Source organism: Rhamphochromis longiceps, linkage group LG12, assembly GCF_057381845.1.
Source record: "Rhamphochromis longiceps isolate RC_006_pf linkage group LG12, R_longiceps_female_GT1.1, whole genome shotgun sequence".
Lineage (NCBI taxonomy): Eukaryota > Metazoa > Chordata > Actinopteri > Cichliformes > Cichlidae > Rhamphochromis > Rhamphochromis longiceps.
This window is the reverse complement of record NC_140568.1, coordinates 18,975,758-18,990,050: the sequence shown is the minus strand read 5'-3', so window position 1 is coordinate 18,990,050 and position 14,293 is coordinate 18,975,758. Positions and strand designations below refer to the sequence as shown.

Sequence of the window (14,293 nt, the reverse complement as noted above, 5' to 3'; positions counted from 1 at the left end):
CACGCAGTACAAGTTGGGAACAGAGCAGCTGTGAAATCTGTCTTTGTTATTGTGCTCAGCGTCTTTTAGTTTACATTTTGACTGCACAATTGTGAGCTTTTTGTTATGCACAAAAACAACATTGTTTTCTTTTATTTATGGAGCATTATTATTTAATAAATGCTCATAATTTATTTTTGAGTAAATTTTATGTACATCTGCTCTATGTTAATAAAAGTGCCTGTGTGACATCTGGGACACAGCTTTGACTAAGAACTCTCTTCTTGTTCTTACTTTATGGCTTTAAAAAAAAATATTGAGATATATATCTTATATCGCCATCCAGCTAAAAAATATCGAGATATGAATTTTGGGTCATATCGCCCAGCCCTACCATATCGCCCTGCTCTACTATCAGTGTCACACTAGCTGGCAAAGACGCTCATCATCTCATAGTGACAGTGCTTATTTTTCATTTAAAGAATTCATTTAGTTAAGTGCATCTATTTCTGTTGTTTATCCACACTCAGGATGCATCGATCTGGTACTTATATAATAAGGAGTTATTGCCGTACTCTAATCCAATGGAAAGGGCAAACAAATGTATCCAATCAGCTGATTAACAGGTGTCGTCGTCATCATCTGAATCTAGGAATTTTCTCATGATAAGCACAAAATTAAAAATGCTTTTCTTTATGTATTGATAAAGATGTATGATTGCTTAAAATTTTCATGAGTTACAGTTAGCGTGAGTCGTCCCAAATAAAAGCTCTTTCTTTCTTGGCGTATCCTCAGCGTCGATATGTTTACATACCGATAGAGGTGCAAGCTTTATCGGGGAACATCATCACCTAAAAATCTTATGTATTGTTAAACTTCACCACAAAGACTCTAAATATGCAGCCCTTTGACTTTTTTTTTTTAATGTGAATGTGTCATTGCTCTGAAGCAGACCAGAAAACAGAGAAACATTGCAGTGGTTCCATGTGAAACCCCTTTGGATTTAAACTTATGAATTCATGCATGTGAAGCTGGTGATAAAAAGGGGGGAGGGGATCACTTTCTCTTTTCTTCTTTTCTTTTGAGTCGACTTCATATCAGCGATACAGTACATCTGCAAATCAAAACCATCTCGCTGACTTTTAGAGCTGTTTAATTGTTCCTGGTTTTCCTCACATCCAGCTCGTCTCGTTGTTTTCGATGTCTACCTCCGAGGCTGAGCTGGGACCACAGCTGCATGTCTTTTTACATTTCCCCTGACAGCATGATCTCACTCATGGCCAGTTGTGTTATGCTGCATGGATTTTTGTTGTTGCTCCTCGTGCTGTGTGTGTGGATCAACCTAAGTCCGGACTCTGATTGAAAAGCTGTGTTACAGCAGCGGCGCAGCCTGCGCCTCATCGCAGTCACAGGATGTGTAATGCTTTAGTTTATACTGAGTAGAAGATTTTTTTTCTCAGGCTCCGTGTGTGTTTGTGTGACTGAGGAATGTTCCACCATACCTCGTTGTGCGTTGCCCAGACATAGTGCAATAAAATATTTCCTTCCCTTACTAAATTTAACAGCAGTCAGTTCAGCTTTCTAAGCTTATACGTGTACGGCCTCATTGTTTTTATACAGAGCAGTTGAGCCACTGTCAAACCCTGTGCACCTCACAGGCCTACTCTAAAAGGTGAAGGTGATTTTAAATTATGCCTTTCAGTTTTGCAAAAGCAAGATTGATCATTGTTTTTATGGCGCTCGCTGCAAAATAAATATGTGTACCAAATCCAGAAATTGCAGCCCAAATTACACCTCAGCTCTCTGCGTTTCAAAACGATTTGGAACATTTCAGGGAACGGGAGACGAACGCTCCTTTTCTCTTCTCACGCTCACACCGCTCTGTAATTTCTCTCTGGTTTTTAAATTTAGCACAACTGAAACTGTCCGATTACTCTTGCGGCCGCATTTTGTTGTATCAGTGCTGGATGGATGGAATGAGTGGGTGAAGCAGGACTGACATCAAGCTCTAGAGGATAGTAGTAGATATAAAAAAAACAAAAAAATGTTTTAAGACTGAGGTCAAGATTGCTGTTACGTTAGCTCAGACTCAATTTGTTTCATTGTTGTCAGGGTTCCACGATTTTGTGCTGTTTCTGAGTTTTTAATCCTTAGTTAATATTACCTTCGTTGAGTTTCTGTTCCTGTTTTTTTCTGTGTGAAGGATTTTTCTCTGGTTCACTTTCTAGTTTTACTTCTTCGGCTTCTAGCTCTGCTACACGTGGAAGGCCTATAAGACTCCACAGAGGACAGACAGGCTGGCACTTCTGTATAAATTGCTGGGTTGCGTATGAAGTTAAGATTTTGTGCTGTGTGTTATTTTTATCCTTCATTGTCTCACCCAAAAACCACGGATGGATGGATGGATGGTGATCAAAACCATAAAGATGAAGATCTGATTTGGTTTAGAGGGATATGTGCGTCAGACAGCAGCCGCTGATTATCACTTTTATTCTGAAGGTGGTGTGTATGCCTGGTAGAGATGTGCTGCCATGAGCAAGACAGGAATAGGTTGTCCTAACTTCCTCCCCTCCGGTCACGGCAGATGGCATTCCCTCCCTGAGCCTGCTGCAAGTTTCTTCCTGTAAAAAGGGAGTTTTTCCTTCCCACTGTCGCCAAGTGCTTACTGATAGGTGGTCGTTTGTTTGTTGGAGTTTTCTCTGTATTACTGTAGGGTCTTTACCTTACAATATAAAGTGCCTTGAGGCGACTGTGAGTGTTAGTCAGTCCAGGATGTACAACAGCCTCTAATATCAGCTTATACAGGCTCCAGTGCATCTAGTACATGACTGAAAAGATGGAAGTTACAGGTGCAAGAATTGATCCAACACCAACAGCTCTAAAGCTGGAGTCTTTCCATTCAAGCCCTCTGTGAATGGCTTCATGCAGTGTTGATTAAGGCTTTCAGCACTTAGTAAATGTCTCTTTACTCCTCCTGAGTTTAAGCGTGAAGCGAAGCACTGGTGGACCAATGTGATGCATCACCTTAACATTTAACGTAGCTGAAAAGAGTCCAGATAAACTTTTTAGAGGAAAGATTAAAGTCTGACAAAGTGAGCTATTGACCGCAAAGACATTTTCTTGTTAGAACTGAGTTCCCTAATGTTTGTGGAAATGCTCCCACAGACAAAATTTCCACTCTGCTGATTTCATGCTTAATTCAGAGTTTACCCACTTTACTGTTGGCATTAAGTTAATAAATGTTTATTTGTTTATTTTTGCTTTTAAGTATTTTAACAGTGCATTATGCTGTATAAAAATAAATGTGAAATGAGTCTGTTTTGAGTAATTTAATAACGGCTTCTCTTGGTCATGACTCAGTTTATACAACTATTCACTGTGGCAGTGGAGAAAATCCCACCTGAACCCTGAACAAAGTAACAGGATGTGTGATTAAGCCAAATAATACCTCACTGTTTTTTTTCTTACAAATTCAGTGACAGTAGCTAATCTCCTGACAAAAATGTTATCAGAGTCTTTTGGGGAAAAATATTTAAAATATCTAATCAGGTAACAGTTTATTACATAATCTTCTTATGAGAAGAAGAAGATAGGAAAGCTATCGACTGCAAAAAAAAAAAAAAAATCTGCCAAATCAAAGACTTGGATTTATGGGAGCAGCTACAACTGCTTTTAACATATTATTATTATTGTTGTTGTTGTTATTATTATTATTATCAAAAGAAGCGGTATGACTGTCCATACCCCCTCACCCACCCACCCACCCAAAGAAAAAGCCAGAAACAAGCATGCGCCAGCATATGCTTCATATCCCAAAAGTTATATCAGTGTCGCAATAGCTTCAAACAGGACCGAGCCCCTGCTCTCCTCCGCGATGTGATAATCCTCCGCATAACCCGTTGCACCGTCACATCCTATTCTAATCACGCAATCGGGTCTGAAAAGACCTCTGATTGGCTCCTTCACAGACTCCGTGTGCGTGGAGTTGGGTTCTCTCCTGAAATTCGTGAATGGCAATATGCTGAAAGGTTGTTTTGATTTCTTGTCCGGTGACAGCAAAACTGTGTTGCCTTCTCCAGCTGTAAGATTTTTAAAGGTTTTACTAAGAAACTTGTGAATTGGGATAAATTGCTAAGTATGAATCATGCCTGCCTGCCTTTTGTTGTGCTTTAAGTCATTTGTCTACATTGATGCATCAATAATTGTTATTACCGTACTTTCTGGACAATAGAGCGCACCTGTATATAAGCCGCATCCGCTCTATTTTTAAAAATTTTTAAAAAAAAAAGATATACAAGCCGCACCCAGCTATAAGCCGCAGATATCTATGATGAAAAAATAGATATTTACTGCATGTACAGAACAATCTTGTAGTGCAAATGTACAAGTATGTACCTGAACAGATTCTTTCCGAACAATGCCTTTTAACACGGCAGCAACTTTGCTGATTAAAACGTAACAGAACCAAGAGAAAATAACCGCTATTTATTTACCTCCATTTTTCCTGTATTTGAAACCACATGTCACTTTAATCATCTTCGCTGAAACCCATGAAGTCGTCTTCTTCAGTGTCGGAGTTGAACAGGCTCAGAAGCGCTTCATCACATCTGTCTCCATCAGTCTCGCTCTCCGTGTCACTGTCATCCTCCGGTGAAGTTGGCTCTGAAGGTGCGCCGCTCTCTTCGCGCAGCAGTCCAGCCTTTCGGAACCCATTGGTGATGGTGGATTCTTTCACAGCACTCCACGCTGTTAGGATCCACTGACAGACATCAGAAAAGGATGCTTTTCGCATGCGGCCAGTTTTTGTGAATGACTTTTCACCGCTTGTCATCCAAGTCTCCCACTCAACCCGTAGTGCAGCTTTAAATGCCCGATTTACACTGATGTCAAGTGGCTGCAAAAACTTTGTTGTACCTCCAGGAATCACAGCTGGAATGGAGTTTGTTTTCTTGATCGCTGCTTTCACAGAATCTGTGATGTGGGCCCTCATGCTATCCAAAACAAGCAGTGCTTTTTTCCGGTGAAAAAATCCTCCCGGGCGCTTCCCATAGCACTCCGTTAACCATTCCTTCATTAGACCTTCTATCATCCACCCTTTGGTGTTAACTTTGACCACTATGCCTTTCGGGAGTTGTTCTTTCGGCATAGTTATGCGCTTAAAAATCACCATTGGTTGAAGTTTTTGTCCGGATGCCGTGCATGCCAGAACGCAGGTGAAGTGCGTCCTCTCATGGCCTGTTGTTTTCAACAACACGGATGATGCACCTGTCTTGTTAACGGTCCTGGTCAGAGGCAGATCAAATGTTAAAGGTACTTCATCCATATTGATTATGTCGTCTGGTCCGATGGAGTTTTCTTGTATCTTTTTTTCAACGAATTTGTGGAAGTTTTCAACTTTTTCCTGATAGTCAGGGGGGAGTTGCTGACAGAGAGTGGTCCGTGCCCTGACGGACAGGTTTTTACGTTTCATAAATCTGAAACACCATGACGGCCCACCTTTGAAATCTTTAATATTCATTTCGCGGGCGATTGTTTTGGCTTTCAGTCGGATCTGTACAGTGGATACACCTCGGCCACCTGCTCTCAGTGTCTTCACCCATTCCTCCAGGACATTTTCAAGTTCAGGCCACCTGCTTTTATGTCCTCTGAAAGCTTTTCTCGACTTTTGGCATTGCATGAGCTCTTCCCGCTGCCGCCTCCAACGTCTCACCATAGACTCATTGACGCTAAGCTTGCGTGCAGCAGCGCGGTTTCCCTCCTGGATAGCAAGATCGATGGCCTTCAACTTAAAACTTGCATCATACGAACTTCTTCGTGTGGTTTCCATGATGAAGGGGCGAGGATTTGAAAATAATTACCAGTTGGTAATTTGTTGTGCGTGTTCTATCTGCTAAAGAAAAAGTAGTGTATTCTTCTTTGCATTGATTTTTCATCTATCTTGTTTTTTATTCTAATTCTGGTTAGAGTCCCCCTAGTGGTGGAAGAAAAATCCACAGAATAGCCGCACCTTTGTATAAGCCTCATGGCTCAAAACCTAGGGAAAAAGTAGCGGCTTATGGTCCAGAAAGTACGGTAGATAATATTATATTAGATGTTATATATGCAAGCATTTGTATCTACATTAATTACATTTAACTGATAACTCTATTGCATGCTTAAATAACTAAGAATTTTAAATAGTTAGTTTAAAATTCTGGCAATTTTAACTGGCATATCCGATATGTTTGAAACCACAGGCAGCTACAACAGACACTGTAGTGGGACATTGTAACAAAGAGGCACCAGAAACATCTTGTCTATCTATGATTTATCAGCCTCTCTCTCCCAGGCTCTTCTCCTTTATCAGCCTGTCACTCTGCATCACTCTCCTGTCACTAGTTTTTCCTCTCCCTTATTCCTCCCTGTTCTGCTCGCCTTACAAGGCTCAAAGTGACTTCCAGGGCGGTGTTTCCTGGCCCTCTGTTGTTAATAAAGACTTGGAGCGCCAGCTGCAGTCTTGGCTGGTAGATGCTGAGGCCCCGGGGCACTGGGGAAACAACAGCGTGCTCTCAAAGCTCGACCAGATCTCCAAGTACATTTTAAGCGCTCACCAGTGACTTTCGGGGTCCTGCATCGCTCCTCAGATATCAGCTGGAAAATGCAAACTGGACACACCACAAAACAGTTGTTAGAGCAGGAACATGGCCAAGAAGCGCGCTCATACAGTATGTGTGATGGTCTGTTAGTTAATGTATGTTTCACTTGTGTCTGGTACGCATCAGGGTTTGATGATTAGTGTTTGAAGCTGAGTTTACATTGTATTGTTAATAAGAATAATTAGTCTTCCTATGCTCTACAAAGCCCCAGTTAGAGCAGATATGGCCCTTTAGTGGTGGACTTCCAGTGGGCAAGTTGCAGTTTTTCTTATTTCCATCTGCTTTCATTTACACCCAGTAAGAAAAAAAGAGCATATTAGAGCCCACAGGAGACCAGTAAATTCATCCACGGGGTTGCTTGCAGATCACCAGAGCTGGCCAGCTGCTGGTGATGACGGGGTACTTTCAAAGCGCTCTCATGGCTCTTGCTCTGCTTGCTGTAATGGGCCACATAAATAGCTAATTGTTAAATCCATCTCGGGGGTCGCAATACACGATGAGTAAGGAGGTGAATCTGCGAAACAGGCAGAATGAGAGCACGCCGTGACATCTAGGTATCGTGCTATGCTTTTGTAATATGAATCTCGGGGCCTATGGGCCATTTAGACAGCCTGACTGTCAGTTTCACTCTCACTCTCACTTTTTCCAGGAGGAAATAGTACAGACACACTCCATGTAATCATATAGTTGTTGAGTCTGAGAGGAAAGGCAACAGTGCCTATGAAGAGGTGTGCAACACTTAGTGTTGTTTTCCTCAGCTGACAGATTGAGGAGGGTAGTGGTTTGACCCGTAATCAGGGCCAAGTCCCAATTACTGCAGTCTTGCACTGTAGCCATTAGCTCACTGTCTCTGGAGACTCCAAATCTCATTTTAAGGGAATGACTCAGAAAAAGTGATTTATAATCGAATAAGATTCTCGAAGACAGCAGGGATTTTCGCTCTGCGTGCTAATCACCTTAGCCGAGTGACGATCTGCACTTTGTCTTTCCCAGCGAATGATCTCAGATCTCCTTAGCTGTCATGTTTTACGCTGGTCATTTAAGCAGCAATGAAGAATTTATTGTTACTTTAATATTGCTTAATGTGTGCATTGAACACAGAGGTAGAAAGATCGAAAAGTCAAGCAGCCTGTAAGAAATAATGATGCTGACTGCTGTCTAAAATATTCTAGTTTATACACACAAACAGTCCACAAGCGAGCACGTCCTCATCTCACACACTTCTCTTACTCGCTGCCTTTTTTGTTTTCAGACTAAAGAGCAACAGGACCAAGTACAGAATCAGAGCAATAAAGTCTTCCTCTACTGTGCCTTCTTGGACTACAGGTGGGTTTGTGTTCATGATTTCGACACAGAACTTCTGAATTATCCATTCAGATCCAGCTCCAAAGGGATTTTTATCTTGATTGTTCACTCGTTGCATGCATTTCTTTCTCGAGTCTTTAAATCATAAGAAATCACTGGTGATTGGAAGAAGGTGGTGTTTTTTTTTTTTTTTCTTTTACTCTTTCAAATCAGAAACATCCAGTTTTACACGTGTCGCTGTTTCGGCTTCTTGAGCCACAGCCCTCAATGTAAAACAAAGGAAAAAAAAAGCTGAAGCTCTGATATGCAGAGCCAAAACACTTTTTGCTAAGCTTAACTCATTTTTAAAAATAGGGAGTCCAATACATTGGATTCAAACACGTCCTTCTCCTACTCCACTTTGCCCTGAAGCTTAAGAAAAATGTGAATAATTGGGTCGCCCTGTCAGATTGCACTAATAAAGTCAACTTAATCTCTGTGTGCCTCCCACGGGGGGGATATTGGATTATACTGAGTGCACCCTCTCAGCAGCGTTCCAGTAAAGAATTGCCCCGTCTGTTTCTCTGTATCCTGTTTGTTCTAGTTTTTTATGTTTGATCTTGCATTAGATACATTTCCTCTGCTAACAGCACCTAATTGTCATTCATTTCAGTTCTAAAGAGGGAGTATGGTCCAACAAAGGCTGCGTGCGCGCACATGGAAACATGACATACTCCGTGTGTTTGTGCAACCACCTTACCAACTTTGCCATCCTCATGCAAGTTGTGCCCTTAAAGGTATGAATGTTCTGGCTGCTCTTCAAAAGTCTGAATATTAGGCAGCATTTGCAACAGATCTCATTTTTATTTTGTTGTTTTGAAGGAGTTCAACACAGTTTGATGTTTGTAGTCTTCAGCTTTGCATGTTTCTCCTATTTGTACTGAAGCTTCTAATCTCACCAGACTCCAGACTTTTATCAGCACGGCGCCTGGTAGCCAGTAACTCATTCTCCTATTTTTCTTGTTCAGTGGTGGTTTGCAAACAAATTTTTGGTGGAATAACTGCAAGTAGTAGTGTTTTACATACTATCAGACTCCTGCAACAACAAAGGAAGATGTATATTTTAAGAAAACAATAAAACATTTTATTTATATCGAACCTCGGATACAGGAGGAACAATGCGGTTTTCGTCCTGGTCGCGGAACACTGGACCAGCTCTTTATCCTCTCCAGGATACTTGAGGGTGCACGGGAGTTTGCCCAACCAGTCTACATGTGTTTTGTGGACTTGGAGAAGGCATTCGACCGTGTCCCTCGGGGTGTCCTGTGGGAGGTGTTGCGGGAATATGGGGTGTCTGGCCCGTTGCTACGGGCCATTCGATCCCTATACAACCGTTGCAAGAGCTTGGTTCGCATTGCCGGCAATAAGTCGGACTCGTTCCCGGTGGGTGATGGGCTCCGCCAGGGCTGCCCTTTGTCTCCGGTTCTGTTCATAATTTTTATGGACAGAATTTCTAGGCGCAGCCAAGTGGCGGAGGGCTTTCGCTTTGGTGGCCTCAGAATCTCATCTCTGATTTTTGCAGATGATGTGGTTCTGTTGGCTTCATCGGGTGAGGGCCTCCAGCTCGCACTGGAACGGTTCGCAGCCGAGTGTGAAGCAGCGGGAATAAGGATCAGCACCTCCAAATCTGAGGCCATGGTTCTCAGCCGGAAAAGGGTGGAGTGCCCACTCCGGGTCGGGGATGAGTTCCTGCCCCAAGTGGAGGAGTTCAAGTATCTCGGTCTTGTTCGCGAGTGATGGGAGAAGGGAGCCGGAGATCGACAGACGGCTTGGGGCTGCAGCTGCAGTAATGCGGACGCTGCACCGGTCCGTCGTGGTGAAGAGGGAGCTGAGTGTAAAAGCGAAGCTCTCAATTTACCGGTCGATCTACGTCCCTACCCTCACCTATGGCCACGAGCTGTGGGTAGTGACCGAAAGAACGAGATCGCGGATACAAGCGGCAGAAATGAGCTTCCTCCGAAGGGTGGCTGGCCTCTCCCTTAGAGATAGGGTGAGAAGTTCGGCCATCCGGGAGGGGCTCAGAGTAGAGCAGCTGCTGCTCCACATCGAAAGGAGCCAGTTGAGGTGGTTCGGGCATCTGACAAGGATGCCCCCTGGGCGCCTCCTGGGTGAGGTGTTCCAGGCATGTCCCACCGGGAGGAGGCCCCGGGGCAGACCCAGGACACGGTGGAGAGATTATATCTCTCGGCTGGCCTGGGAACGCCTTGGTATTCCCCCGGATAAGCTGGAGGAGGTGGCTGGGGAGAGGGAGGTCTGGGCCTCTTTGCTTAGGCTGCTGCCCCCGCGACCCGGCCGCGGATAAAGCGGATGAAGATGGATGGATGGAATAAAACATTTTAAAATCATTTAAAATTATTACAGTTTACTTGAAGACTGAGAAGTGAAAATGGAATCTCTGTAAAATATAATATTCAAGTGCAGACAGAGCCAGTGGCAGACACCTGGGCCAGGTGATGTGGAAGCCAGGCAACTTGGTCGGTGCACTCTGCAAGCAACTTTACAAGTGAATGCGCAGCATGAGTGAGTGAAAGGATGGAGCCACTATATTACGCCATCCAACAAATCAGTTGGATTTAAAAGTGTAGCCCTCTCACCAAGACACAAAATACGCTGGTTAGCTTGTAGAAGAGTAAGTAAACAGGAAGCAGTGGTTTACCAGTGCCTTCTTTACTTCACTATCAAACCACTAGTTTCACTGGTGGTTTGATAGAGAAGCGCTTTGTGCAACCATGATTTGTGTGGTTGTTTTAGGTCACTGAACGGGTCAGTGGAGCATTCCTCAAAGTTATGGGCTCTCAAGGGGCAAATAAACAAAAATCTCTTTAAACCATCCTTCATTTATTTTTTTCTGTTTTCTCTTTTTCACGTTTACATCATCTGCACGTGGAGCACTTAAAAGCACAAAACCTGTGCATGATTTTTTCCTCTTATCTAACTCTTTTGCATCCAAGAATACGAACCCATGGGAGTATGGTTAACATCCACAATGGCTTCTTAAAATAGAAAAAGCAGACTTCTTATTGCAGCTTAAGTGCGCCAGTGCTGTATTTATGGCACACGAGTCTATTTGATGCTATGCTTTCCCTCAGCAAGTCTCTAATTAGTGGGCTGCCTCATCCCTCAGTTGCAAGGGAACATCTCACGTATCCCAGTTCTGGATGGCTGAGACTCCTCTGCTCTTGTAATGACAAGGCACATGAGTAGACAGTTAATGGAAAATTAAACCCAAACACTCAAAATAGCCTGAAATCCAAAACAACATCAACACACTGGGCTGGACGCACACTGCGTCGATTATAAACATTTTTGCTTTTTGCTCAAAATATAAAAATCGGTGTTTAATCTTTTGCAATGGCTTTAAGAGGACATTACCTCAAAAACTTGTGAACAAAACATGTAAACAAAAGCAGAATATATAGTTTTGTGATCAAGAATCATTTTAATTGCAACATCTGTGCTATCCTATTTGACATGAGAGGTTATAAATAACTTTTTGAGGCTATGATATTGTGCCCACTTGTGGAAGTACTAATGGTGTTTGTTAGTCTTGTGTTCACAGTAATAAACTCTAGAGACTCCCTTTGTTGAAAAAGGATGCACTAGATTTGGATGTATGTGGGATGGCACATGTACCAACACTCCATGTGCTGTGTTGTCAGATCTGATGCTGACAATGCCTCTCTCCACAGATTTCTACTGGCCACAAGGTGGCACTATCAACCATCGGTTACGTTGGCTGCTCTATTTCCATCTTCTGCCTTGCCATCACTCTGGTCACCTTTGCAGTCTTATCGTAAGTATTACTTTTTAAACAGTAAGTAAATTTACAAGAACTCAGTGGAATTACCTTTTTTTTCTCCTTCATATGTGGCCAAAGACATGTAGTGTGATGAGTCGGATGTCAGAATCTGGAATGTTTAAATGCAACAAAGCCTTTTTTATTACCATAGTAGTCTATGAAGTTATACTGTAGTTAAGTATTTTTCCTTTTGCTTCTTTTCAGGTCAGTGAGTACCATCCGTAACCAGCGCTACCACATCCACGCCAACCTCTCCTTTGCCATCCTGGTGGCAGAGATCTTACTGCTGATCAGCGCTCGCTTTGACCCTGGCACGGTACGTACACGGCACAGTGACTGCTTGATGATTGCAGCATAATGATGACAGGAGTGGCAGTGGTTTTAATGGTTTTACAGCTGTTACTATGACAAGGATAGAAATACATCATGTTGAAAATGATGAGAAGCATAGAAAGCAGTATAAAAATGAGGGTTTAAGAAAAAAATACACATTAAAAGAGACAGTTTTGATCTTTTCCCAGCTGCCATGTAAGGTTATGGCTGTCCTGCTACACTTCTTCTTTCTGAGTGCTTTTGCCTGGATGTTGGTGGAGGGCCTTCACCTGTACAGTATGGTGGTCAAGGTGTTCGGCTCTGAAGACAGCAAACACTTCTACTACTATGGCATTGGCTGGGGTGGGTCTGTCTTGCTTCTTTTTTTTTTTTTTTTTTTTTTGAAAATATGTATTTAAAAAGGATAACTATTCAGTAATATTTTCCTCATTTCTGTCCTTACATCATCTTATTTTATTGTCACAAATCTGATCCAAAGCCCTGCCTCTACCCTGGGCGACCTCATCTAAAGATGATTTCCTTAAAATTGATCTTTCTTTGTCAAATATAATAAAAACAGCCATAGCAGTGTTGAATAAGTCAACTTTAAGGTTCACCACATTCCAGTCTATCTTTTAGGTCTCATCATTTTTGTGAGCTCGAGTGTGATGGACAGAAAAAACAAATCTGGAACATACATGTCCCATCTCTGGCTGCTGGGGAACGCCTCTCTTACATGTTGAACCCATTTGTGGAAAAACATCGGCTTTTTTTAATTACTTCCTTTCTTCTGGCTAGAGTATTTTTTTCATTTTGTGTTTTTTTTTTACTGCACATTACTCACTTGAGACTTCTTCCCTGTCAGCTTCAAGTACAGTTGTTATCAAAAGAAAGTAAATACATGCTTTTATAAAGAATTATTTCTCTGTTACGCTGTGATAAAGGCTTTCAGCTACTTCATCCTTCATTTCCTCACTCTAAGTAAAAAATTCCTCCCAGCATAGTGTCCTCAAAACCTTTGGACCTCAGAGGCCAAGAGATCAAAGCAGTGAAATCTAAGGACTTGTTTTCAAGGAAACAAGCAATTAGCAGCACGCTAAAAAACCTCTACAGGGAGTTTATACAGGCCCGGGTCCTGCACGGTGCACAGTTCCAAAGTGTTTGCAATGAAGTTTATCCTGTGGAGCTTTGACAACAAGGCAAAGAAAGGAAATGGGAAGGGAAAAAAACTCTGCGAGCAATCACCATTGGATTTAAAATGAAACATTTATATTTGTAGGCATTTCTATGGCATTTATATAACATAATGTACAGTAAGGTACAGTGAGAACATGTAAACTGTAACAAATATGTGTTTTATATACTATAATTACCACAAACTAAAATATACAGCATACTATAATAAAGCTGCCATGCTATTCTATGTGTAGGTACTGTACGCAACCCCCATTTGAGGAGTGTATGGAGGAAATAGGTGTCTATGGTGCTGCTATTACTGAATATGTGTTTGTTTGTTTTTTTGGACCAGGTTCTCCGTTCTTGATCTGTGTCGTGTCCATGACATCAGCACTTGACAGTTATGGAAAAGTTGATAAGTAAGTATAAAAAAGAAATCTTTGGGGAAATGTACTTTACTCCATTAAGGCTCTTTGCAGTTGCATAATAGTGACATCACCTGTGTGCAAGAAATTGCAAACAGAAATTATTATTTAAAAGCATTTGGTTACCAGTGTGTTGCTCCATGTTTGCATTGCAACATTATTTCCTTTTTGTTCTGAGGGAAAACAATCCAAAGTCTAAATGAAGGAGGTATCCTCAGTTCGGATGCATAATTTACTGTGGGCAGAGAATACTGAAGTTTTCAGCTGGCTTTTCCGTGAAAAACATTCGAAAAACAGAGAAATTCCAGTGCATGTTAAAATGCCTACTACACTAAAATACTTACTTAATTTGATTGAATCACATTGTTGAAACTTTATATTAAGGTCAGATAAAGTTTTACACTTTTTTGTTGTTGTTTTTTTGTATAATTGAACAGCAAGTCACAGAGAACGGTATAAAAGAAAGAAAAAAGATCAAAATTTTCAATTCAAAATTATTGCGAGTTGGTCATCAAAATTCTGATATACCAAACGTGAAATTTTGAGACATTGTGGATGGCAAAAAAAAAAAAGTTTGTCCTTTTTAGTGGTGACAAAAAGCATCGTGGGCATGTTAAAATAGA

At 41.8% G+C, this 14,293-nt stretch overlaps 1 protein-coding gene across 5 annotated transcripts in view; it reads left to right on the top strand.

Moving 5' to 3' along the window:
- Positions 1-14,293, top strand: part of adgrd1 (adhesion G protein-coupled receptor D1) — a 43,324-nt gene that overhangs the window by 23,160 nt on the left and 5,871 nt on the right. For all 5 annotated transcript variants that reach the window (XM_085425060.1, XM_085425059.1, XM_085425058.1 and 2 more), the window contains 6 exons: positions 7,867-7,940; positions 8,572-8,695; positions 11,648-11,751; positions 11,962-12,073; positions 12,279-12,432; positions 13,598-13,664. In XM_085425060.1, the coding sequence (XP_085281186.1) occupies positions 7,867-7,940; positions 8,572-8,695; positions 11,648-11,751; positions 11,962-12,073; positions 12,279-12,432; positions 13,598-13,664 (635 nt within the window). The remainder of the gene's footprint in view (positions 1-7,866; positions 7,941-8,571; positions 8,696-11,647; positions 11,752-11,961; positions 12,074-12,278; positions 12,433-13,597; positions 13,665-14,293) is intronic.